This window comes from Brienomyrus brachyistius, unplaced genomic scaffold (assembly GCF_023856365.1).
Source record: "Brienomyrus brachyistius isolate T26 unplaced genomic scaffold, BBRACH_0.4 scaffold355, whole genome shotgun sequence".
NCBI classification, from domain to species: Eukaryota; Metazoa; Chordata; class Actinopteri; order Osteoglossiformes; family Mormyridae; genus Brienomyrus; species Brienomyrus brachyistius.
Window position 1 is genome coordinate 108,883 of NW_026042630.1, and position 24,288 is coordinate 133,170.

The window sequence follows — 24,288 nt, forward strand, 5'->3', positions numbered from 1 at the left end:
CAGCATCATCGACCAGCAGGGTGGAACAGATACAGACGTCAAGGCAAGGATCGGCAAAGCAAGAGCCACCTTCATCCAGCTCAAGAACATCTGGGCTTCCAGAGAACTGACTTTGACCACCAAGATCCGTCTGTTCAATTCCAATGTGAAGTCAGTATTGTTGTACCGGGCCGAAACCTGGAGGAAACCAAAACCAACATCCGAAGAATCCAGACGTTCATCAACACCTGTCTCAGAAAGATTCTCCACATCCGCTTGCCAGACACCATCAGTAACACCAACCTATGGGAAAAGACCTACCAACCTTCAGTAGAAGCAGAAATCTGGAAGAGAAGATGGGGATGGATAGGGCATACCCTCCGCAAACCACAAACCGACATCACCAGACAGGCTCTCAGATGGAACCCCCAAGGCAAGCGGAAGAGAGGCTGTCCAAGAAACACCTGGAGACGAGACCTCGAGGCAGAAATGACAAGGATGGGCTACACCTGGAGTCAACTAGAAAGAATGGCCCAGGACAGAAACCTCTGGAGATCTACCTTTGGCGGCCCATACCCCGGAAGGGGTGGAGGGCGAAAATGAAAAAAAAAAAAAAAAGATGTTATTATGGTCTGTTTTGATAATGGCACTACTTTACAGGTTTTTAAACAGGCAGGAACAGAGCACAGTGACAGAGATGTATCAAAGGTCAAAGGTGTTTGTGAAAACCCCAGCCAGCTCCACGGCACAGTCTCTTAGCACCCGCCCTGGAACGCCATCAGGAACAGCTGCTTTCCGTATGTTGACACTGCGAAGTGTCTGTTCTACATCAGTACTCTGCAGGATGAGTTCCTGCCTGTTGATGGCTGCTGATGGGGCCGTAACAGTCTCAGTAGCCACCCTCTCATGGCGGCCGAAGAAGTGATCGAGCTCTTCGGCCAAAGGAACACTGTTGCCGGTAGATAATTTGATACTGCTGTTTTGGTCTGTGATGTGCCGTATCCCTTGCCATCCACGTCTGGGATCGGAGCTGCCGAAGTGGCTCTCAATCCGCCTTCTATAGGTCGCCTTTGCGTCTCTGACGCCCCTCCTCAGCTCCGACCTGGCAATGCTGTATTGTTGTGCGTCACCCGACCTAAAGGCCATGTTACGGATCTTTAGCAGAAGACAAACATCTTTGGTCATCCATGGCTTGTTGTTGGGAAAGATACAAATTTGTTTTGTGCTGGTGACAATGACCATGCAGTATTTTATATAGTGAAGAACAGCGGAGGTGTTAGCATCCTCGAATATGGACCAGTCAGTGTGGTCAAAACAATCCTGCAGCTGTTCAGATGCTCCCTCTGGCCACCCTCGTCTTACTCTAGGAGCTGGTTTCACCATGTTAATGAGTGGTCTATATGCTGGAGTTACATACAGGGAGATGTGGTCAGACTGGCCCAAATGAGGGAAAGCTGATACTGTAAAACCCTGCTTGATATTACTGTACACATGGTCTGCAATGTCAGCTCCTCTTGTAGGACACTGAACATGCTGGCACAATTTGGGGAGCACAGTCTTCAGATTCGCTTTGGTTAAAATCACCTGCTATTATACACACCCCTGGCAGATGGGCACTCTGTTGCTTTCTAATAGGAGTTAGCAAGTAGCCCAGAGCTATAGCAGTGTTAGCTTGAGGGGGATATTAACAGCAGCGATCATAACAACCGAGTATTCCCTTGGTAGGTAAAAGGGGTGACACTTTACAATCAAATCCAGGGAGCAATGAGTGTCAGTGATTTTAGCGTCTGTGCACCAGCTGTTATTTGTGTACACACACAGTCCACCTCCTCTGCTCTTACCGGAGTCGATCGCCCTGTTGGCGCGTGTATAGTGCGTCCGGGTAGCTGGATAGCCTCCTCCGGGATTGTCGAACCGAGCCACGTCCCCACAAACACCATAAAATACCTAAGAACGGGAAGCGCTTTACGGAGTGCTGAGCCGCTGCGTGTGCACGCGCCGCCATCTTCGGATATCCTAAGAAATGTGGTTCAGTCGTGTGTAGTCGAGGAAACAAAGGCACAGTAATAGGAGATAGTTGACTCATATACAGAAATGTGCTCTTGTAGGGGGATCCACACACAGTCACCAGACAGGACAGAGGGGCTCATCTGCTTCTCTCTGTACCAATAGTACCAATAGTACCAATGACTTGCCACTGGGTGCCGTCCATTTACAAAACCAAGCGGAAACTCCAGCAAGCGCCAGGATCGTCTCCCAACATTGATTCAGCTGCAGGATGGGGCACCATGTCAAATCATCACACTTTCGGACCTCATCATCATGGATTTTAACGAAACTTGGCAGCTGATTTGGTCACATGAGTAACTCATGAAACTGAAATTGGGCGTGTCTGGGATCAATATTGGGGGAGATTTAGGCAAACAAAGTTTTAACTTATTTTTTTTGGGGGGGAGGGGGGGCTATGACTTTGACTGGCTATATTTACCTTGTCCAGCTCTATAGATTGACCAAATTATATGCCATCCCATATGAATAATTACTATGTAATAACTGATTAAAGTAGTAAAATTCAATAACAAAAAAAAAATCTATATTTCAAAATTGATACATTTTTACTAAAGCTAGATCATAATGTCATGAACATCTCCAGAAAATGTGGCCTTTGGTTTTTAAGGTGTTGCTGAGAGATCATGACGTAAACGTAGCGTCACATGGTTTCATATCACTAATGGGCCTTTTTAATGGCAGCCAAACTGACATGGAATAGTATAACAAGCACAGGTGTAAGTAACAGCATTAGTTAAGGTTTCTGTCACGCCCAGCTCGTCCGCTCCTCGTGTGTGCCACGCCCCCTGATTACCCACGTATACTACCCTGATCGTCTCCTGCTGTGTCCGCTTCCTTTGATTAGTCTTTGTGTATTTAAGTCCTGGTCTGACCGGTTCCCCTTGTCTGTCATTGTAGTTAGTTGTGGTTTGGTGATGGTAGTCTTGTTTCCTGTTCCAAGTCCCCGTTCCACAATAGACCCCAGCTTCGCCCCGATACCTGCCTGTTTGCCTGCTCTGTACCAACCAACCCGCACGATCACCGCTTACCTCCGCCGTGGTCGTGACAGTTACAAATATGCTACAATGGAATTTAATGGAAGCTTCATTAATGTCATTGCAGACACCTGTACTTGCCACACCACTGAAAAGGCCCACATGGCTAGTAAATATGGCTAATAAATGCCCTGCATTCATCAGAGGTGTGCAAATCAGTCCAGTGTAAGTGCACACTTATGGATTCACTCGACTTTACAAGCACCAAAGGTTACGTTGCGGCTGCATATGATGATGATTGGTGGCTAGGATGTGTAGAAGAAGCTATGCCCAGGACTGGAGAGTTGAGACTGAGCTTTTTACATCCTCATGGAACATCTCCATCCTATTCATTCCCATGCCATCCTGATAGACTTGTTACAGATCATCAGGATGTGCATTTAGTAGTTGAATCTGTGACAGCAACAGGGTGGACATACACACTTTCAAGCAAAGACACAATAGCTGCATCAAAGGCTCTGATAGACTATAAATTGAGAGCATAGCAATTGTTTATTACATTCCCACGTTCCCTTTAAACAGTACTGCTTGTATGTAACTTATGCATTTGTGTAAGTAAAATTGTACATTGGTAGCCCGGGAGGGGAGGCATATTGGGTCTGTTATGTCTTAGGCAAGAAGAGATTGTTTTGAATACTGTGTGACCTCGCTTCGCGATAGCTGCCTGCAGTAAGTTCCGCAGACCCTGAAGAAAGCTCTTTTACTGTAGGCCTAATTCTCTTTTTTTCAGTTACTTTGGCAACATTGTCATTTTATTCATTTTTAATAGTCATTTAAAACTTAGCAATTTAAATTATATTTCCAGAGCTAGTTCTGGCAATAGTAGCCGTCATAAAAAAAGATAATCCCGTACCATGCATTGATAACTAACTGCTATTCTGCTACTGCTAACAGCATTGTCAGGAATTGTGGTTTTGATACACACTTCAGATGAGTAATTATATCTCAGCAATAACTCAAAAACCAAAGACCAAATTTTCTGGACATTATGACATAAGTAATTATGGAAAACCAATGAATTCGTTCCCAGACCCAAAAATTTACACCTAAATATGTTTTTTTTTTTTTTTGCATTTGAGCACAAAATGAACAGGATAAAACAAGAAGAGCATATACTAAACACATCTAAGCACATTTATCAAAGCAGTAATTTGTAAAGTAAGAAAATAAATCTATCCAAACAATGTGTAAAGTTAAAAACAAGCCAATGTCACCTTTTTGATAAACCCAGACACAGCACTACTACCTTGAGTCATACTAAGGGTTTGTATTTATTGTAGGAACAAAAGCAAAACATTTAAAGAAATGAGAAAGAAAAATTGAGTGTACAATATGAGAAAAAAGATGCACAAATAACACTTACAGTAGTAATAAAAAAAATTAGAAAAATACACTTACCTTGTCCAAGACTTAATCTGCATATTCGTCATGCCCGGCTCGTCCGATCCTCGTGTGTGCCACGCCCCCTGATTATCCACGTGTGTGCCACGCCCCCTGATTATCCACGTGTGTGCCACGCCCCCTGATTATCCACGTGTGCGTCCCTGATCTTGCCCAGCTGTGTCCGATTATTTTCGCCCAGCCTTGTCTATTTCAGTCCATGTCTTGCCTTAGTTTTCGTCCGTCGATTGATGTTAGTCGGTGTGAGTACTAGTGTTCTGTCCCGTGCTCCCCCCAGCCTTAATGTTAGTCGGTGTGAGTACTAGTGTTCTGTCCCGTGCTCCCCCCAGCCTTAATGTTAGTCGGTGTGAGTACTAGTGTTCTGTCCCGTGCTCCCCCCAGCCTTAATGTTAGTCGGTGTGAGTACTAGTGTTCTGTCCCGTGCTCCCCCCAGCCTTAATGTTAGTCGGTGTGAGTACTAGTGTTCTGTCCCGCTCTCCCCCCAGCCTTAATGTTAGTCGGTGTGAGTACTAGTGTTCTGTCCCGTGCTCCCCCCAGCCTTAATGTTAGTCGGTGTGAGTACTAGTGTTCTGTCCCGTGCTCCCCCCAGCCTTAATGTTAGTCGGTGTGAGTACTAGTGTTCTGTCCCGTGCTCCCCCCGGCCTTAATGTTAGTCGGTGTGAGTACTAGTGTTCTGTCCCGTGCTCCCCACGGCCTTAATGTTAGTCGGTGTGAGTACTAGTGTTCTGTCCCGTGCTCCCCCCAGCCTTAATGTTAGTCGGTGTGAGTACTAGTGTTCTGTCCCGCTCTCCCCCCAGCCTTAATGTTAGTCGGTGTGAGTACTAGTGTTCTGTCCCGCGCTCCCCCCAGCCTTAATGTTAGTCGGTGTGAGTACTAGTGTTCTGTCCCGTGCTCCCCCCAGCCTTAATGTTCGTCGGTGTGAGTACTAGTGTTCTGTCCCGTGCTCCCCACAGCCTTAATGTTAGTCGGTGTGAGTACTAGTGTTCTGTCCCGCGCTCCCCCCAGCCTTAATGTTAGTCGGTGTGAGTACTAGTGTTCTGTCCCGCGCTCCCCCCAGCCTTAATGTTAGTCGGTGTGAGTACTAGTGTTCTGTCCCGCGCTCCCCCCAGCCTTAATGTTAGTCGGTGTGAGTACTAGTGTTCTGTCCCGTGCTCCCCCCAGCCTTAATGTTAGTCGGTGTGAGTACTAGTGTTCTGTCCCGTGCTCCCCCCAGCCTTAATGTTAGTCGGTGTGAGTACTAGTGTTCTGTCCCGTGCTCCCCCCAGCCTTAATGTTAGTCGGTGTGAGTACTAGTGTTCTGTCCCGTGCTCCCCACAGCCTTAATGTTAGTCGGTGTGAGTACTAGTGTTCTGTCCCGTGCTCCCCCCAGCCTTAATGTTAGTCGGTGTGAGTACTAGTGTTCTGTCCCGTGCTCCCCACAGCCTTAATGTTAGTCGGTGTGAGTACTAGTGTTCTGTCCCGTGCTCCCCCCAGCCTTAATGTTAGTCGGTGTGAGTACTAGTGTTCTGTCCCGCTCTCCCCCCAGCCTTAATGTTAGTCGGTGTGAGTACTAGTGTTCTGTCCCGTGCTCCCCCCAGCCTTAATGTTAGTCGGTGTGAGTACTAGTGTTCTGTCCCGTGCTCCCCCCAGCCTTAATGTTAGTCGGTGTGAGTACTAGTGTTCTGTCCCGCTCTCCCCCCAGCCTTAATGTTAGTCGGTGTGAGTACTAGTGTTCTGTCCCGCTCTCCCCCCAGCCTTAATAAATACCCGTTTTCCCCGACTTTCGTCTCCTTACCTGCTTCCTGCCCGCTTTGCTGCCCGTTCGCTTACCGCGCCTTAACCGCGGCCCCTGACAATATTCGAAGCTAGAGGATTTTTTTCCGGGGGGAGAAGAGGGGGTTATATTTTGGAAGGAAAATTTCCTTCCATAATGACTGAAGGTTCATTGTTTATTTTTATTATTTCTCCGTATTCGTTAATTTGTTCGTAAATCACAAACTTTTAGGTTGTAACATTTGTACAACTATTGCGTAACTTTTTGGTGAGCAATGGCTACCAAAATGATATAAAGTTCAGTGTATTACCGGATATTTTTAATAAAAAAGCACTATCACCAACAAACGATGCTATCACAGCGCATGCGAGGCTGAGACTGAAGCGTTACCCTTTGTTTCTAATGAGTTCTAATGAGTTCAAATACTGAGGTAACACTGTATAGGTTTTTTTGTTACTGAATTTTTAATATGTTAATCGGTTATTACGTAGGGGGTGGCATGGTGGTGCAGTGGTTTGCATTGTTGCCTCACACCTCTGGGACCCGGGTTCGAGTCTCCGCATGGGTTACATGTGTGTGGAGTTTGCATGTTCTCCCCATGTCGTCGTGGGGTTTCCTCCGGGTACGCCGGTTTCCCCCCACAGTCCAAAAACATGCTGAGGCTAGTTGGAGTTGCTAAATTGCCCATAGGTGTGCATGTGTGAGTGAATGGTGTGTGAGTGTGCCCTGCGATGGGCTGGCCCCCCATCCTGGGTTGCTCCCTGCCTCGTGCCCAAAGACATGCTGAGGCTAATTGGAAATGCTAAACTGAGGGCAGCCGATGATTTTCTGCGCTGTCTTGATCTCTTTCTCTTCCAGTCTGCCTTAGTGCAGCGGGAAAGTCATACTGATACAGTATGTTAGAATGCTCTCAATGGTGGAGCAGTAGAAGGTCACCAGCAGCTTCTCACTGATGTTGTTCTTCCTGAGCACTCTCAGGAAATGCAGATGCTGCTGGGCCTTGATGACAACTGTGATGTTTTCAGTCCAGGAGAGGTCAGAAGAGATTGTGATGCCCAGGAAGGTAAAGGTCTGGACCCTCTCCACGCAGTCGCCCTTGATGTGGAGGGGAAGTGGATCCGGGAAGTGGGCCGTTCTGCAGTCAGAGGTGTACAGGGTGTAGAGTAGTGGGCTTAGCACACAGCCTTGTGGGGAGCCTGTACTCAGTGCCCGGGTGGAGGAGAGATGGGGTCCAAGTCTTACTATCTGGGGCCGACTTGTGAGGAAGTCCTTGATCCAGGAGCAGGTGAGTGGGGGGAGTCCCAGGTTGTGCAATTTGGGGATCAGGATGTCGGGGATGATGGTATTAAAGGTAGAGCTGAGGTCGATGAAGAGCATTCTGTAGCTCTCCCGATGGTCTAGGTGGCTCAGTGCGGTGTGAAGGGTGATCGCTATGGCATCCTCAGTTGACCTGTTCGTTCTGCAGGCAAACTGATAGGGGTCAAAAGATGCAGGGAGGTGGGTTTTGATGTGGTTTAGGACCAGCCCCTCTAAACACTGATGATGGGTGTTAGTGCGACTGGTTGGAAGTCATTTAGACTGTGTGTGACTGATTTTTTGGGTACCGGGATGATGGTGGCGGACTTCAGACAGGCCGAGATGGTGGCATGTGTCAGAGATAGATTGAAGATGATGGTGAAGACCTGTGAGAGCTGGTCAGCACAGGCTCTGAGTACTTTCCTGGGAACACTATCAGGTCTAGGGGCTTTCCTGGGGTTCACCCTGCTGAGGAGCTGAGAAAGTACTTCTTCGGGCCATGTGATGTTGGTCTTAATCAATCTTAATGTTTGTATAAACATGATCTAATATGTTCTCCCCTCTGGTCGGGTACTTTACATGCTGACAGAGCTTAGGCAGAACGGACTTTAAGTTTGCCTGATTAAAGTCACCAGCTATGATGTGTACGCCATCAGGCTGAGCCTGTTGTAGCTTATGAATGGTGTCTGACAACAAAGAGAGAGCTATGGTAACGTTAGCATTGTGTAGTAAGTCACAACCGTGATTAGCACGACTGTTAACTCTCTTGGTAAGTAAAAAGGACGGCATTTAATAGAGATGGACTCCAGGTCCCGTAAACAGTGTGTATGTATGGTTAAACTATCTTTAGACCAATGTTTATGTAAGTGAATGCACAGACAGCCTCCTCTGCTCTTACTGGAGTCTTTCTTCCTGTCCCAGTGGTGCATGGTGCGGCCCTCTAGTTGTACGGCTGCATCCGGGGATCAGTGGGCGAAGCCAGGTTTCGATATTATTGAAACACAGCAGTCGCGAACGTAGTGATTCCCCTCCATAAGAACTTCCAGCTTGTCCATTTTGTGGATAATGGATCTCGCGTTGCTGACGTACATATTCGAGAGAGGTGGTTTGTGAGGGTCTTTCCGCAGTTTCGCTAGCAAGCCGGAGCGACATCCCCGCTTATGCTTACGCTCACGTCTCCGGCTGCCAGTGGCGATAACAATTCACAGAGCACCCGGAGGTCTCGCTATCTCGTCTGGAAAGTTGTAAGAGCGGCGAGGCTCCTCTGTGATTTTTTGTTGCGTGCTGAGGCCCATGGCCAGTACCTCCTGACGGCTGTATCGCTTTGGATACGCACAGATGCGTGACAAACAAAGAAGTAGCACTAAACATGAAGAGCCACAAGCCGCTGCGACTGTGCGCGCCACCATCTTCAGCATCATCATAAAGGTGCATTCGACAGGGAATTTTCGTTAATGGTGCCCCACAGGTCCAGAAGGTAAGTGCTCTTCTGGCAATATGTGTGATCTGAGTGGTTCCAGAAGAACTGCAGTGAAGAACTGCTCCCACAAGCTGGAGCAGAAGTGTGACATCCTTCTGCTCAGCATGATATAGCAAATGCTAAGCTATGCAGAGAATTGTTCTGATGAAATGTGCTGACCAAATGAGAAACAGAGGCTGGTGTGGTGAAATCATGTGATATAATCTCTTTCCAGACAAGTACAGAATTATTAACACTTAGTGTTTCTTATGCATAGCAACATTAGCTTTAGCTTACACAACCTTTAAGACATTGAGGCCAAGCATGAGAGACAGAATGAAGGTGTTTGCAGCAAGAATGACCTTGGCTCTAAGGCAGGTGCAAAGCCATTGTTGTGCAAATCATTGTAGCTGTTACAGAATGTGGTGCTCAGCAAAGGTTCTACTTGTAAAATATAACAGACTCCGACTCTCAATCAATCATGTTCATCCGAAGTAAGGTATCGAACACGTATCACCCCAAGATGTCTGGATTCCCTCTGGCCCAACCATTGTTTTAATTCAGGTCAAATCATTATGATATGACTTGGATATTCGGGGAACCAGGATATTGTGCATCAACTAACCACTGTTACCAAGAAATCAGAACAAATGAGAAACACCTATATAGAGCATTTGTGAAAGTAAATCTTTTATTTGACAGTTGCGCATTATTTAAGATGATCATGATTACAGAAGGTTAACAAAACAATATTTTCTTGTTTGACCTTCAGGTCAGCAGTCACGTCTGCTGCAGCCATGGATGGACCTGAATCTCCTCCAATGTCAGCCTATCCGCCACCTTACGCCTCAGGCACCGGCGAATCAGACTGCAGCAGTCTGTTGGAGAATAGATTGGCAGAGTCAGAGAGTTAGTCAGAAAAAGAACACTCCCTGTCAGGAGACTCTAGTCGTGGGACAAAAAGTAAGCAGCTCACCAGGAGAGACCCATGAGGGGAATATCAGGCAGCCTGAGATGATTGCCCTCTTGTTGCGGAAGGGCAAGTAGCCGCACACTAGCTCATAAAGTGTGAGGCCTACAGACCAGACCGTGGTGGGGCCAGCTAGGTACTCCCCACTCAGGAACAGCTCTGGGGGAGCAAAGTCCTCTGTTCCTGAAATAACAAGGCAAATGACTTACTGCAATGAGTTAGGTTAGGACCGAAGAATACACATCCAACTCCACTGCAGGGAGTTATCACAGGTCCAGGTTACCTGCTACTTGCTGTTAAAAACAGGGGTTAGTTTGACAGGTTTTTAATTAGCCTCCCTTACTGACCTGAATATTCCACATAGGGGGTGTCCTTCCATTTGTCTCCACAGCCAAAATCAATTAGTTTAATCTCCAAAGTGTCCGTCCTGATTAACAGATTCTCTGTTTTGAGGTCGCGATGGAAGACGCCTGAATCCTGGCAGTGACGCAAAGCCTGGAGCACCTGGACCAGCACGTGCCTTGCAACATCTTCTGAGAGGTAGCCCCCTTTGCTATCGCAGAATTCGTACAGATCCTGGCATGGATCCGGCCTTTCCAGGATCATAATGTAATCTTCTGGTCCACTGAACCAGTCCATGAGCTTCAGCACGTTGGCACAAGATGACTCATGGCTGACGAGCATCATTAGCGCCACTTCCAATGGGATGGGCCCGTCAAGTCCAGGCTATGAATGGGAGGGCAGGGTGTACATATATTAAGGCAGAAATTCTTGCAAATAAACCAAGCTCCATGAATGAAAACACTTACCAGTTCTAGCTCCTCGTCATCCTTTCGGGCATGTTTGATGGCCACCTAGAGGGAAAAAAAAATTACAAATTTAGTGTAGTATATATTGAGAAAACATAGGCTTTTACAGCTGCATCTAACAGGTATAATAAAAGGGATCTCTGGAGAGATATAGCTATGCATGTCATGACTTCACCATTTGGAGACTTACTGGGAAGCCATCGGCCTTGCGAGTGCCGGCATACACGGCTCCATAACCACCCTCTCCCAGTAGCTCCCCCTGGTGGTACAGGTCCTCCAAATGTTCTACAACATTAAGCAGGTACACTTCAGAAAGAGTCCACACAGCATTTTCTATACGATAACACAGTTGCAGAAACTTCACTACTAACTTTAAATACCGTGCATTAATATTTCTTTACTGCATGCCTACCCTGAACTTGGTCTGTTCATTCAGTATTATCTTTAGTGTGCCTATTACATGCTACAGTCAGAATAGGCTCAGGTTCAGAATCAAAGCAGCCACAATATTGAATCAATTTGGGTACATGTTTGTTTACAAAAAACATTCAGTGGCAATTTTTATCAATTAATGAATTAATTATTGCTTTAATTTATTTGTTTAATATATAGGTCCAGTACATTGTTTACATCTTTTCTTGCAGCAAGCCTTATTAAAAAGATTTACATTGCTTTCTTAATAATAAATAAGTTATGTGTAATTTTCATGAACTATCAAAGCCAGTCGTCCAACCTTTGCGAGGCCCTTTTTTTTTACAAATTTTGATTGACTGTTTGGACTTTCAAATATGTAAGAAAATACATATTTGAAAATACATACCGAAGAGAGCAGACCTACTTAGTACGCCTCCTCAGTTCTTCCAGTTTGTTGCGTTTCAAATATATTAAATGTAGGAAAATACAAGAATGTAAATTCCTTGATCCATGTGTATTTCATAAATGCCTTCCCAACTATTGATTTGGATACTTTATGTTGATGTTTCATTCGTGAATATAAAAATGATACTATTTGAAACTAATATTCTGTTTGTCATTCCCATTCTAAATGAACAACCAAGATTTTAAAATATATATCTAGAAAGAAAGTGTATTAAAACATGTTAAAACACGAGGAATTTACAAAATACAGGAACCTGAATGGTTGAACAAGGAAATGCAACTCTACAAACAAGTACTTAAGAACATGTACCACATCACTTCCCCAGATTTAAATCTTTGCACCAGCCCATCTCAGGTAGAGACAAATTTAGGTTCATGAAACCATTCCAAGACTAGGATTAGACAATGTGGATCAATCGTCGATGTGGAATGCGCGGGAAATTCAAATTTCATCATTCTTGGGCATTTTCCATGCGATTTTTATGAAATAAAAAAAATAAAAAAATTCGGGTCGGAGGCATTTTGGCGGGTCGGGAGGGGACGAGAACCATTTTTTTTTAAAGTGGCCTAAACTGTTAAACCCATCACATACTAAAAGCAGTCTAATGTTTCTGGCTCAGTCATAAACAGTTTATCTGGTTTGGGAGAATAATTAACAAAAATGACCGAGGAGGAGAAAAGTGAACAGATCACCGAAAGCCAGTCGTATTCTGCTGAATGGAAATACACTGGAAACCACTTGTAATGATCATGTTTGTCTGGGTGAAATTGATCATTATATGCGGCTGGTCTTTAATATTGTCTTTTTCCTTCTTTATGTCTCAGGCAGATTACCATATAATTCCATTTGTATATTTATTACATGAATATAAGGACAGAGTCACTATTTACTCACTATTTGTGAGTGAGAGTGAATGGTGTGTGAGTGTGCCCTGCAATGGGCTGGCCCCCCATCCTGGGTTGTTCCCTGCCTCTGGCCCATTGCTTCCGGGATAGGCTCCGGACCCCCCGCGACCCAGTAGGGTAAGCGGTTTGGAAAATGGATGGATGGATGGATGGATCTAGCTTAATGAAAGTGTAAAAATTACTCACTATAGATAATCATACATTTTTATTTAAAAATGTAAAAATATAAAGTGTCCCCACCCCCAACAAACAACGAACGTACAGTTATTGCACATATGAAATTTAAAGGTGAAGCCGGTGCATACCTGAATCATACCGCTGAATAAGAAATTCTGATTGGAATTATACTGTAATAATTATCGGCATCCATTGATATAAAAAAAAATATTTTGCCATATCTCTCAGAACTAGGAGAGGACAGCCAAGGCTGACCAGTTGGGGGCGCTAGGGCACTGTCCTTCCTGCTGGAAAGGATGTTTGTTTTTAATAATCTGTAACTGCTGATTTTAACTATTTGTGTGTTTTAAATGCACGATAGCGTTAAATTCATAAAATATAAATTATCGTGTTTGGGGGGAGCTTCATGTTCATCCCCTCTCTCTTAGTATGTCTTCTGGGGCACTAAAGAAAACGGCCAGTCAATGCAGCAGCGCGCCTAATTGCTGTAACAAGATATGCACATAGCAACATGAATTCAGCCAATCATGGGTAATGGCCACAATCCACTCACCTACAGTAGAGGGGAGCTTCTCCAACTGCGGTCGTCTATCACCTCATGGCCGGCAGTTGCTCTTCCTCTGGAGTTTCGCCTGAGTAAAAGAGGTAGGTGAGGAGGTGTACGCTCCAGACTGGGGAGGCGACCCTTCAGACCACCGCTATTCCCCATCCTACTGGCCAATGTATGTTCACTCCAGAATAAAATGGACTTATTGCATGCCAAGTGTCGGGTGGAGCTGTATCACCTATGTTATTGCCCTGACTGAAACCTGGCTTGATGACACCATCTCAGACTCAGGTTATTCTCTCCAATCAAATCTGGTTATTCTCTCCAATTTTATGATCTGGCGGACTGACAGGACGTCTCAGTCAGGTAAGAAGTGGGGTGGTAGGGTCGGCATCTTTGTCAACGAGCGGTGGTACACGAATATTAAAGTACACCGCATTGTTTGTACACCTGACAGAGATGCTGATTCTATCTGTACGCCCCTTCTACCTTCCGTGGGAATTCCCTACTGTAGTAATTAGCTGTGTCTACATTCCACCAAGCGCCAACACCAAGGCAGCGGCGGAGCTAGTGTGTGAGGACGCCAGCTCCATGATGGCAAGATATCGCGACGCCCCGGAGTTTACTGCAAGTGATTATAAAAACTGTAATCTTAACGCTGTTTTGCCATCTTTTTATCAGTATGTGGACTAAGAAGCTTAATACTCTGGACTTATGATACAGTAAGATCTCTGACGCCTTCATCGCGCGTGTACATCCTCCACTTGGCCACTCTGACCACAATGTTGTCCTCCTGCTACCTCACTGCAAACCAGAACTGAAGCGCATTAAACCGCATGTGCACCTGGCCACCCTCTGGTCGGAGGGGGCAATTGAATGACTATAAGGTTCACTTGCATGTACAGATTGGGACATTTTCCAGGGTGATCAAAACCATAAAGTTTCTGTAATTACAGACTACATCAAGTTTGTATTTATTCCACTATTCCCACCAGTACTGTCTGGAGATATCCTACCTACAAACCCAGTATCACTTCCCATGTTAAGCACAGCTTGAAGGAAAAACACAAAGAATTTCTATGCAAGGACTGGTCGTCTGTCCAGTCACTCAGTAGACAAGTAAAGAATGAGATAATCAATGCCAAACTCAAATATAAGAATAGACTGGAGCAGGAGTTCAGTACAATGAACACCAAACAGGCCTTTTGGTTACTCACTGGTCAAATACCCTACCATGGCCTTCATCCCATAGGCACTGATCTTACAACTTTTGCTGACTCCTTAAACTCCTTCTATACAATGTTCGATAAGCAGGACTACTCTGCTGTCTGTGAGGAGCTGCTCAATGACCTTCCCTCTGACAATCCTACAAACCCTCCCTTTACTGTAGAGGACGTGAGGCAGCAGCTAAGCAGATGCAAAGCTGGCCAGGCCGCCGGGCCTGATCGTGTACCAGCTAAAGTTTTGAAGCTATTCGCCACAGAACTAGCTCCCATCCTTCATTCCATCTTCTGGAACTCGTATAGATTGGTGACCATTCCTACAATTTGGAAAACTTCTACCATCGTCCCGGGTGCTAAGAAACCTCGTCCCTCTGAGCTAAATCATTACCGGCCAGTAGCACTCACATCGATAATAATGAAATGCCTAAAGAAAATTATACTCCATATCATCCAGCCAGCTGTCAGACCGCAGCTGGACTCATACCAGTTTGCCTCCTGGGTGAAGAGCGGAACAGAGGGTACTGTAGTATGTCTCCTCCACTCCCTTCTCCAACACCTTGAATCTCCAGGCACCTTCGCTACTGTCCTCTTCATTAACTCCAGTTCCGCTTTTATTATCATTCAACGCCACCAGATGATCAAGAAGCTTCTTCAATTGAACATATCCCCATCTCTCATCCGTTGGGTCCATAATTTCCTCAGCAATAGACCACAGATTGTAAGGATAGGCACAGCCAGATCAGCAACTGTGATCAACAACACTGGACCCCCTCAAGGGTGTGTCCTCAGCCCCTTCCTCTTTACACTCTATACCAATGATTGCATTATTTTCCTAACTTTTTCAGTGTAAGATGAAGCTACTTCAGAAAAATGTACATTTTTTCTAACCCTTTTCACAAATATTTACAAGGGGTGCCAATAATTGTGGAGGGCGCTGTAGCTTCTCTAGCTATATTTTTATCAGTGAGCTCCATTGCCTGCAAATTTTCTTTTACATATTCTGCAGCACCACCTCCCTTCTTGCTTATCTGCTCCCTACTATGTAAATGATTCTCACTGACTGAACGACATTGAAATAATTGCTGTAATCATGTTACAGTTTACTATGAAATGTTTCTGTGCAACAGGTCAGCAAAAGAAATGGGTGTGCAGAGGCCTAACAGTGAAGATACGTAAAGACCACCATCCTCAGCCTCAGCAAGTGGTCCATCAACGTCAAGCGGATGACAGTGAACAGCAAACCCCAGTTCTGCCAACCATAGTTACCCCATCAGCTTGGAGGGAATCAGTGGCTGAGGAGATCCACTGGGCGGAAGGACCCATTCTCTGTGCCTGAGTACGAGATCCACCACTGGTCCGGAGTGAGATACTGGTCACGACAGCCAGAGAAGACATCTGTAAATGAAAAATCCATTCTGGACCTTTGTAATGCCCTGCAGTCGTTTACTCTCTCTTGAGGTGGAGCATTATAGATTTCTAAGGCTAACAGGATGTCCAACACCCAGAATTGTATTTAAACCTTTAAAATTATAAAATAAATTCAGTCTGATATTGTGTCAGCCAAATAGTGTCATCAATGTGCATCATAAATAAAATGCATAGCTGATGGTGGACCTAAATTTTCCAAACAAACCAGGAATCATACGAAAAATGTCAGTGCACTTTGTACTGAATTGCACTGGTATAGTGATGTATGCAGGGTTTCATCTATTCCCTTACATAGTCATGTGTGACGTATTGCTGTAATGCAAATGAACTTCCCATTCATTTGTGTTTCTGCCACTCTATAGCTAAGTACAAACATTAAATGCCAAAGGCATAGCGGAAGCTCGATGAGCGCATTTGACTGAGATCCAGTGATGGATGTCATCTTCTCATGGACTGTGAGTGTTAATGTCTCGGCCCCAACATGCATTTTACCATAGATTACACAGATCCATTCATGTCACTTTTGTAGGCTTGTTTATAATTTGCTGAGCTTCCATTGTGAGTCAAGTGTCCCGGTCGTAAGCTCAGGTCTGCCGGTTGCCCCACTGGCCAAACGCCCACGGCTCTGACTTTCTGAGCTGGATATCGTGGTTTTAAGTCCCATCTGGGGTGATTCTTTTTTTACTTTTCCCTGCTGCCTTCTGCTTTGTGATATAATAAATATTGCAATAAGTTTCAATTAATCAAACTCTATGAAAACTATATTTGCAGCAATTACAGCTTTGCAGTCCTTTGCCATTAGAGCTGTCCGTTTATGACTATATTAGGGGAAATTTCAATCCTGCTATTCCCAGAGGTGGGACTGGCTTGGTATTTTCTCTGACCTCACGGTGAAGCTGGTCTCACATGAGCTTGATAGGCTGGAGATGTGATGATTCTGTAGGCCAGTCAAGCAGGACAGTTCTCTGGATTCCTCATCTTTCACCAGTGTGCTTTGAATCAGCCTTGCTGCTTGATAGAAGTGCTGATCACAGGGGCTGGCATGAGTTGTAAAACAGAGCGGTAACCTTGCTGGTTCATTGCACCTTGTACTCTGTGTAAATCACCCACCTTACCAGCACCAAAGCAGTCCCATACCATTTTACTCCCTCTGCCATGCTAGGCAGAAGCATGGCAGCTATTCTTTGAAGTTGCGCTTCTAAGGCCAGCATAAATGTTGTATTTTCCCTGTTGAAAAAAAACACTGGTAGAGATGGTACAACGAGGCACTGAAGGTTTGAGCCTTTTTAACCATTATATTGAAAACTGGTTCACTACTCGAAGACACAGTGCACATGGGTGACATTTCGTGGTGAAAGTATCACTCCTGATTATATATATATATATATATATATATACAGAAGGGGCGGCATGGTGGTGCAGTAGTTAGCACTGTTGCCTCACACCTCTGGGACCAGGGTTCGAATCTCCGCCTGGGTCACATGTGTGTGGAGTTTGCATGTTCTCCCCATGTCGTCATGGGGTTTCCTCCAGGTACTCCGGTTTCCCCCCACAGTCTAAAAACATGCTGAGTCTAATTGGACTTGCTAAATTGCCCGTAGGAATGCATGTGAGAGTGCATGGTGTGTGAGTGTGCCCTGCGATGGGCTGGCCCCCCATTCTGGGTTGTTCCCAGCCTCGTGCCCATTGCTTCCGGGATAGGCTCCAGACCTCCCGCGACCCAGTAGGATAAGCGGTTTGGAAAATGGATGGATGGATATATATACAGGTATGAATTCATTTGACTGTTTGTGTGTGTGTGTGTGTGTGCAAACTGACAGACAGCGTGCAAAGGCTCTTAATTTGGATATGTTTGTGAAACGTTCTGCTGCACAGCACAACAAAGAAAAACAACTGGTCAGTGATAATGAAAAGTACAATCAGCATTGTTTTAACCATGAGAGTCCAAATGCTTAGATAAATTGTCACTTTTTCAGTGTAAGTATGCTCCTGAGCTCCACGATTCTGAATGATAGTCGGTTTCTCACTGAACCTCCATGCCACTCTGTTAAAATCTCTTGCCACCCCATGTAAAATTTTCTAGATCCACCACTGTGCCAGAGTAAAGACTTACAGTAAGAATCTTGAGTATTATTTCAACATTAACTTTGCTTGGGTGCTTCATAATGTGACGCTCTTTTCTTGACTGGGGTTCGTTAGGCTTCGAGGTTTATTTAGGAATGAGGCCGGAGACTGTATATGGATGTATATATATATATATTTACTCCCCTGATCTAAAATAACAAGAACATATATAGCTCCGCTCAGCGCTACGCATTTCCCGCTGCTTTTCTTCTCCCCTCTCCCGCGCCAACTCTCTCCTTTTATTTCCTCCGTCACCTCATCTCACCCCCGCGCTCCATCCGCGAGCCCCAACAAAGCAGACCCTCTTCCCCCTCAACACCAAATTACTCTTACATATACTCTCCTTCCCAAAAAAGAAATGTCCTCATTTCAAAAAAAAAAAAAACAAACAAACAAACAAAAAAAAAATTACAATCAAGGGAGAGAACTAACATTGCAACAGATGCATTCACCCAAGGAGGACAAGAGGGATAAAGTAGCGACAGTACAAGGAACTTCCGTATTGGCACTCCTAGGAACAGCCTGACAGGAATCAGCCAAAACCAGGGCTGTGGTGTCGTTCCCCTGGGGTAAAGTATGGACAAAGCGAAATCCCCAAATATAATTCCAAAACAGTCAGATAGAACACAGTCCGGAGTATTGAGGACCATCAATAAAGCTGGAAATCACGAAGGTGGCCCGGCAGGCGGGTCTTCCGGCGAGGAAGAGTCAACGAGGACTGCGATGCAGACATCAGGTTCCCGCCCTCCGACGACACTTCTGTTGCATGCGGGGGTGGTGCAAATATGTCAGGTACAGGGTCCAATCCAGGGGCCTCGTGTGGTCCCGTGGGGTGTACTGGCGGCATCAGGCAGGGAGGTGGCGCAACAGATGACAGGCCAGGGCCATGTGCGTCTGGTGTAGCAATGGGGGAAGAGTTTTGGATCGTTGTACCCTCTGACGATAGATGGGATGTAGGCAATTGTGGTGACCGGGGGTAGGGCACAGGCCACAAAGGGCAATGAAGCCCTGACTTAACAGGCTGACTGGTTAACGTGAATGTAGGGAGGGGGTCAGCAGAAGGAACAGAGTTGGGGCCAGTGTGATAAGGTTTAAGACGGTTGTAATGTAAAATCTTTGGTTTGCTGTTTGGCTGAGAGGGATTCCGAATTTGGAAATTAACAGGGGGTAGTCCATCCCTGACTGATATGGCGCGTAACACTACATAGGGTCCAACCCAGCGGGGTGCAAGCTTGTTGCGACGATGCGCCGGATCATCAACCAACACTAGATCCCCTGCCTTGTATGGGGCGTACCTCATGTGTCGGTCATAGTGCTGCTGTTGAGAGGCCTGAGCCTTATCCCTAAATGCTGAAGCTGCACGATAAGCCTGGCTTAAACGGCGACGAAGAGAGGACACGTATGCCGCAAGGGTGCCAGGTGTGGCAGCGGTCAAGGGACTGTGTCTCTGAAAAGCATCAATAGGGACCCTTGCCTCTCGGCCATGAGCCAGATAGAATGGAGTAAAGCCTGTGGATGAATGAGTTGTGGTGTTGTAGGCCAGCGCTACCTGGGGTAAATGTTCATCCCAATCCCTACCGGAGTCAAAAAGGTACTTCGATAGCTCATCCTTCAGCACACGGTTCTGCCGCTCCACCGCCCCATCACACTGCGCGTGATAAGGAGATGTCCGAAGTTTTGTGATGGACATTAAGCTACAGAGGTGCTTTATGAGGTCTGATTCGAACTGACGACCCTGGTCTGAATGTAAAGCTTCTGGGACCCCATGTTGGGGAAGGTAGTGGTCGAATATGCAACGAGCCACGGTGATCGCCGTTTGATCTTTCAGGGCATACAGGTTGACAAACTTCGTGTAGAGATCAAGCATGACTAACACGTAGTGGTACCCTTTTGAGGACACCGGTAGCTCTGTTAGGTCAGCGGCGACAATCTGAAATGGGTGGGTTGGAGAAATGGAGACAAGGGGGGCTTGCAAGCGAGGGACTGGGGAACGCCGGGACTGACAAGCTGCGCAGCACTGGCAGTGACGAGCCACGTCAGATGACATGTAGGGCCAATAGAAGGAACGCGTTGCCTTGTCAATCGATTTCGCATAACTAAAATGACCGGACGCTGGATGACCGTGCACCAGGTATAGGACCTTGGGAACAAGGGCTCGCGGTATAACCCCCTGGTGGCAGACGGCACGCCCAGATGGACGATAGAGATGCCTGCATAAAATTCCATCACACAGAGAAAGACGAGGAAACTGCGACCACAGTTTCCGCAATGTCGGGGAAGCAGCTCGCAGACGCCACAGGGGGGGTCTCGTGCCATTTTCCAACCAGGCAACCACAACCGCCAGGTCTGGATCATCTCGTTGGTGTTTGCCCAACTCCAGATCACTGTGTATCTGCACCAAGCTTGCAGTGGCGTACGGCAATGTACAACCCAGAGAAGTAGGTGTGGTCGTGGTGACAATGGGCTCGACCAGTGTAGCCCCCGGCTGTAGTGTAGAAAAATCTGCAGAAGTCTGAGTGGCGACTGTAATGGAAGTCGGGTGGGAAGCATCCGGGGAACAAGGTATGTCAAAGGGGACCTCTGCAGGGCGGCGGGACATAGCATCGGCGTTAAGGTGTTTCGAACCAGCACGATGGACAATTGCCCAATCATAGAGGTCAAGTTCCACAGCCCAGCGTGCTCGCCTGCCCGTGGGGTCGTGATCTAGGGGAATTTTTTTTAGCCCAACTAGTGGCTTATGATCCGTCACAATTGTAAAAGGATGATAAGCCAAATAGTGACGGAAGTGCCGCACAGACCACAGGACTGCATAGAGCTCCCTGTCGAACGTGGACCATTTACGCTCCGAGGCCGAGAGTACATGGCTGGCGTAAGAGATGACATGTTCTGTGCTGCCAATGACCTGACATAAGACCGAGCCTATTGCATGATGGGAAGCATCCGTATGTAGAATGAATGGTATTGAGAGATCCGGGAAAGCCATGACAGGTGGGGACGTCAGGGCCCCTTTCAGGGACCGGAAAGCCTCCTCAGCCCTGTCACACCATACAAATGGTACCCCTTTACGGGTCAAGTGATGTAAGGGTTCTGCAATATGAGCGTAATCTTTGATGAACCGTCTGTAGTAAGAGCAGAGACCCAGAAACGCCCGTACGTGGGTGGCAGAGTGAGGAACTGGCCATGTGGACACTTTGTGTGTGTTAGAGGGGTCAGGCTCCACTCCGGCACTGGACACGCGATGTCCCAAAAATGTGACGGAGGAGCGCGCCAAACAACACTTAGATGGCTTAAGCTTCAGACCCGCAGTGCGAAATCGTTCAAAGACTTCCTGGAGGTGCTTGAGGTGTTCATCAAAGCTGACACTGTAGACGATTATATCGTCCAAATAAATCAGACAAATGCTCCAGTGCAAACCACGCAGCACCAACTCCATAAGCCTCTGAAAGCTCGGAGGAGCATTAGAAATCCCCATAGGCATAACTCGAAACTGGAATAAACCAGTGCCCGTCGAAAAAGCCGTTTTTTCCTTATCCTTGGGGTCAAGAGGTATTTGCCAATAGCCAGCTGTCAGATCAATGGTGCTAAAAATTCGTGCACCAGCTACACGATCCAGCGTGTCATCAACACGTGGAAGAGGATGCGAGTCTTTAATAGTGACCGCGTTCAGGCGACGATAGTCCACACAGAAACGGTATGTGCCATCTTTCTTCCGCACTAGTACGACTGGGGCGGACCACGGGCTATTAGACTCTTCAATAACACCTTGCTCCAAGAGCTTCTGTGTCTCCTGTTGAAGGAAAGTCTGGGTGCCTGGGGATGTACGATACGGCCGTAGCTTAATAGGTGAAGCAGTACCAGTATCAATTTTGTGGTGGACCAAGTCTGTACGACCATAATCGTAAGGATGGGCACTAAAAATATCAGCATATTTGGCCAGTAAAGCCTCCAGTTGAGATCTTTCCTCAACCTCAAGGCATGTCTTATTCAGATCCACCCGTGGTGGGGGGTTATGAGGAGCCTCCTGAGTATCAACTGCTGAAACCAGCGTGTACTCATCCTGTGGGCGGCCAGTGATGGAGAATACTAGCCCCAGAGGGCAGTTTTGAGCCAAGGAAACTGGTGCCGGGGAGGGGTTTACTACCCTGACCATACCCTGGCCTTGGGTGACGGATGTTAACGTTCGAGCGACCACAAGTGTCGTGGTCGGTGCAAGCTGAGGTTCGAGGATCCCCACATAAGAATCATACTGAGGGGTCGCCAGGCTGTCACTAATCACTGACACTGAAACTACCATTTCCGACAAAGGGGGCACCGTGATACCATGGGCGATGACAGCCGAGCATTGAATTGGAATGAGCTGTTGGGGCGACACAAAGGACACAACTGTATCATATAACTTGAGGTGTGCGTCAGGCACCGAGACGGTTGCTTCATGCTGACTGAAAAAGTCCCAACCTATAATTACAGGGTGGCATGAGGCACGCACAACATGAAATACATGGGTAAGGGTCAGACCACCCAGCCGTAACGGGGCAGTGACCGTACCCACCATATCCAGGAAATGACCGGTAACGGAAGAAGCAATGAGACATGGCTTGGCTATGGGCTGTGAGGCTAAGGAAGGTATGGTCTTCAAGCAGTCATGTGTAATAAGAGATAAGCCTGAGCCGGTGTCCAACAGAGCATGGAATGCTATGCCTGCGATTGTGACTGAAATGAATGGTGTCGGCAGTTCACTCTTGGCGACAGTTGGAAAATCTGCATGGACCTGGTCAACATCAGATACTAGCATTCGGTCCACAATGCTAGCCTCTATGAGTTTCCCTGAGTGTGTGTGTGTGTGTGTGTGGAGTTATCAAGGTGGCGTGACGGAGAGAAATGTACTCGACGTGTTGGGTAGCAGTGGTTGGCCTGGGCAGAATGGTGCCGTGGAGGGGGAGAGGGAGACGAATGGGACCTGTGTCGTTTGTACCATGTGTCAGGGGAATGTGAAGCTGACTGCCGGCCCTCAACTCTGCCACCAGTATACCGTGCAGTTAAGGGGCGATGGCCCCAGGGGGATGAATGAGGTGAGGTGCGAACTGGACGGCGTCGGTCAGGAAGGCAGGAAACCTGCTCAAAACTGCGCCGGTGTTCGTCCTCACGGGGGCCAGAGTCATGCCGTCTACGCGGCGAAGAGGCGTGACTGGGAGGAGGTGCGTGACCTGGCTCAATCCGACGGTAGGTGGGCGATGCAGGAGATGGGCCACCGCACAGCTGACAGCAGGTCTCCCTGGACGGGAGTCGTCCCCGAACGGAGGAGTGATGTGGTAGGCTGGCACCGTCAAAGTCACGCTGATGGTTCTTCCAAACACATGAAAGGCTGGCAATGCCTTGCTGGAGGTCAGCAACCTGCTGTGAGAGCCTGTCCACCGCGCTATCCCTCTGGTTCATGCAAAATTGCCAAAGATCACGAAGTTCCGTTCTGAGGTCAGTGAGAGCGCTAGGCACGTCCAAAGCCGGGACAGTAACAGAACCAACGTGTAACTGTAAGTCAGCCGGCAGTACCGGGGCCGGGGAGGTCATATTAAGAGCCATACGCGCGCGTTCGCATTGCGTAGCCACTTTAAGCGCAGCCTCCAACGTTAAAGCACCATGCTCGTGAATTTTTAACTGCAGCGCCGGCTCTAACCCCGAGACAAAACGGCGAAAAACTTCCCAGCTCTGGGCCTCGCGGCCATATTGAGGAAAAGCCTCCGCTACCAAGTTAGTTAAATCGGCAGCGTAGACCTCCAAAGGTTCCTGCAGTTTACGGGGCCTTGCATTAAGATGCGCCTGAAACGTAGTCAGGAAAGGCAGCCGTCCAAAAACAGCAGCTAAACTAGTTTTCGCTAGCTCATAATTGTCCTTAACATCAGGTGGCAAGCTATGCCAGTATGAAAAGGCAGAGCCGGTGAGCTTAGCACCGAGCAGCTTAGCCCTATCGGAATGGATTTGAAAAACATCAAGCGCTACCTCGAATCGCCGAATCCAGGCACTGAAGGGCTCCGTCCCGTCTCCCGTGAAAGGAGAAGGAAGGTCGATTCGAAACGGTACCTGCGAGCGGTAGTCTGCGCCGGCTTGTTGCTGCAGCGGCTGGGGCTGTTGCGGCGCTGCGGGCACTGCCGCCTCGTTATCCGGTATGTCCTGTTGCATCTCGTTAAGGCAACCGGGGCGAAAACACGCAACTGAGCAGCGTTTAGTTTTCCTTGTCG

At 47.1% G+C, this 24,288-nt stretch overlaps 1 protein-coding gene across 1 annotated transcript; it reads right to left on the minus strand.

Annotated features, from left to right (window-relative positions):
- Nucleotides 1–9,491: 9,491 nt before the first annotated feature.
- LOC125728619 (serine/threonine-protein kinase pim-1-like) lies at nt 9,492–24,229 on the minus strand. Its single transcript, XM_049005512.1, has 6 exons — nt 24,131–24,229; nt 19,651–19,985; nt 10,962–11,166; nt 10,772–10,816; nt 10,310–10,688; nt 9,492–10,145 (listed from the first exon to the last, which is right to left on the minus strand). Exons 1-6 carry the CDS (start codon nt 24,227–24,229, stop codon nt 9,928–9,930), a joined length of 1,281 nt encoding a protein of 426 aa, XP_048861469.1. The 3' UTR covers nt 9,492–9,927.
- Between the last annotated feature and the right edge of the window lie 59 nt (nt 24,230–24,288).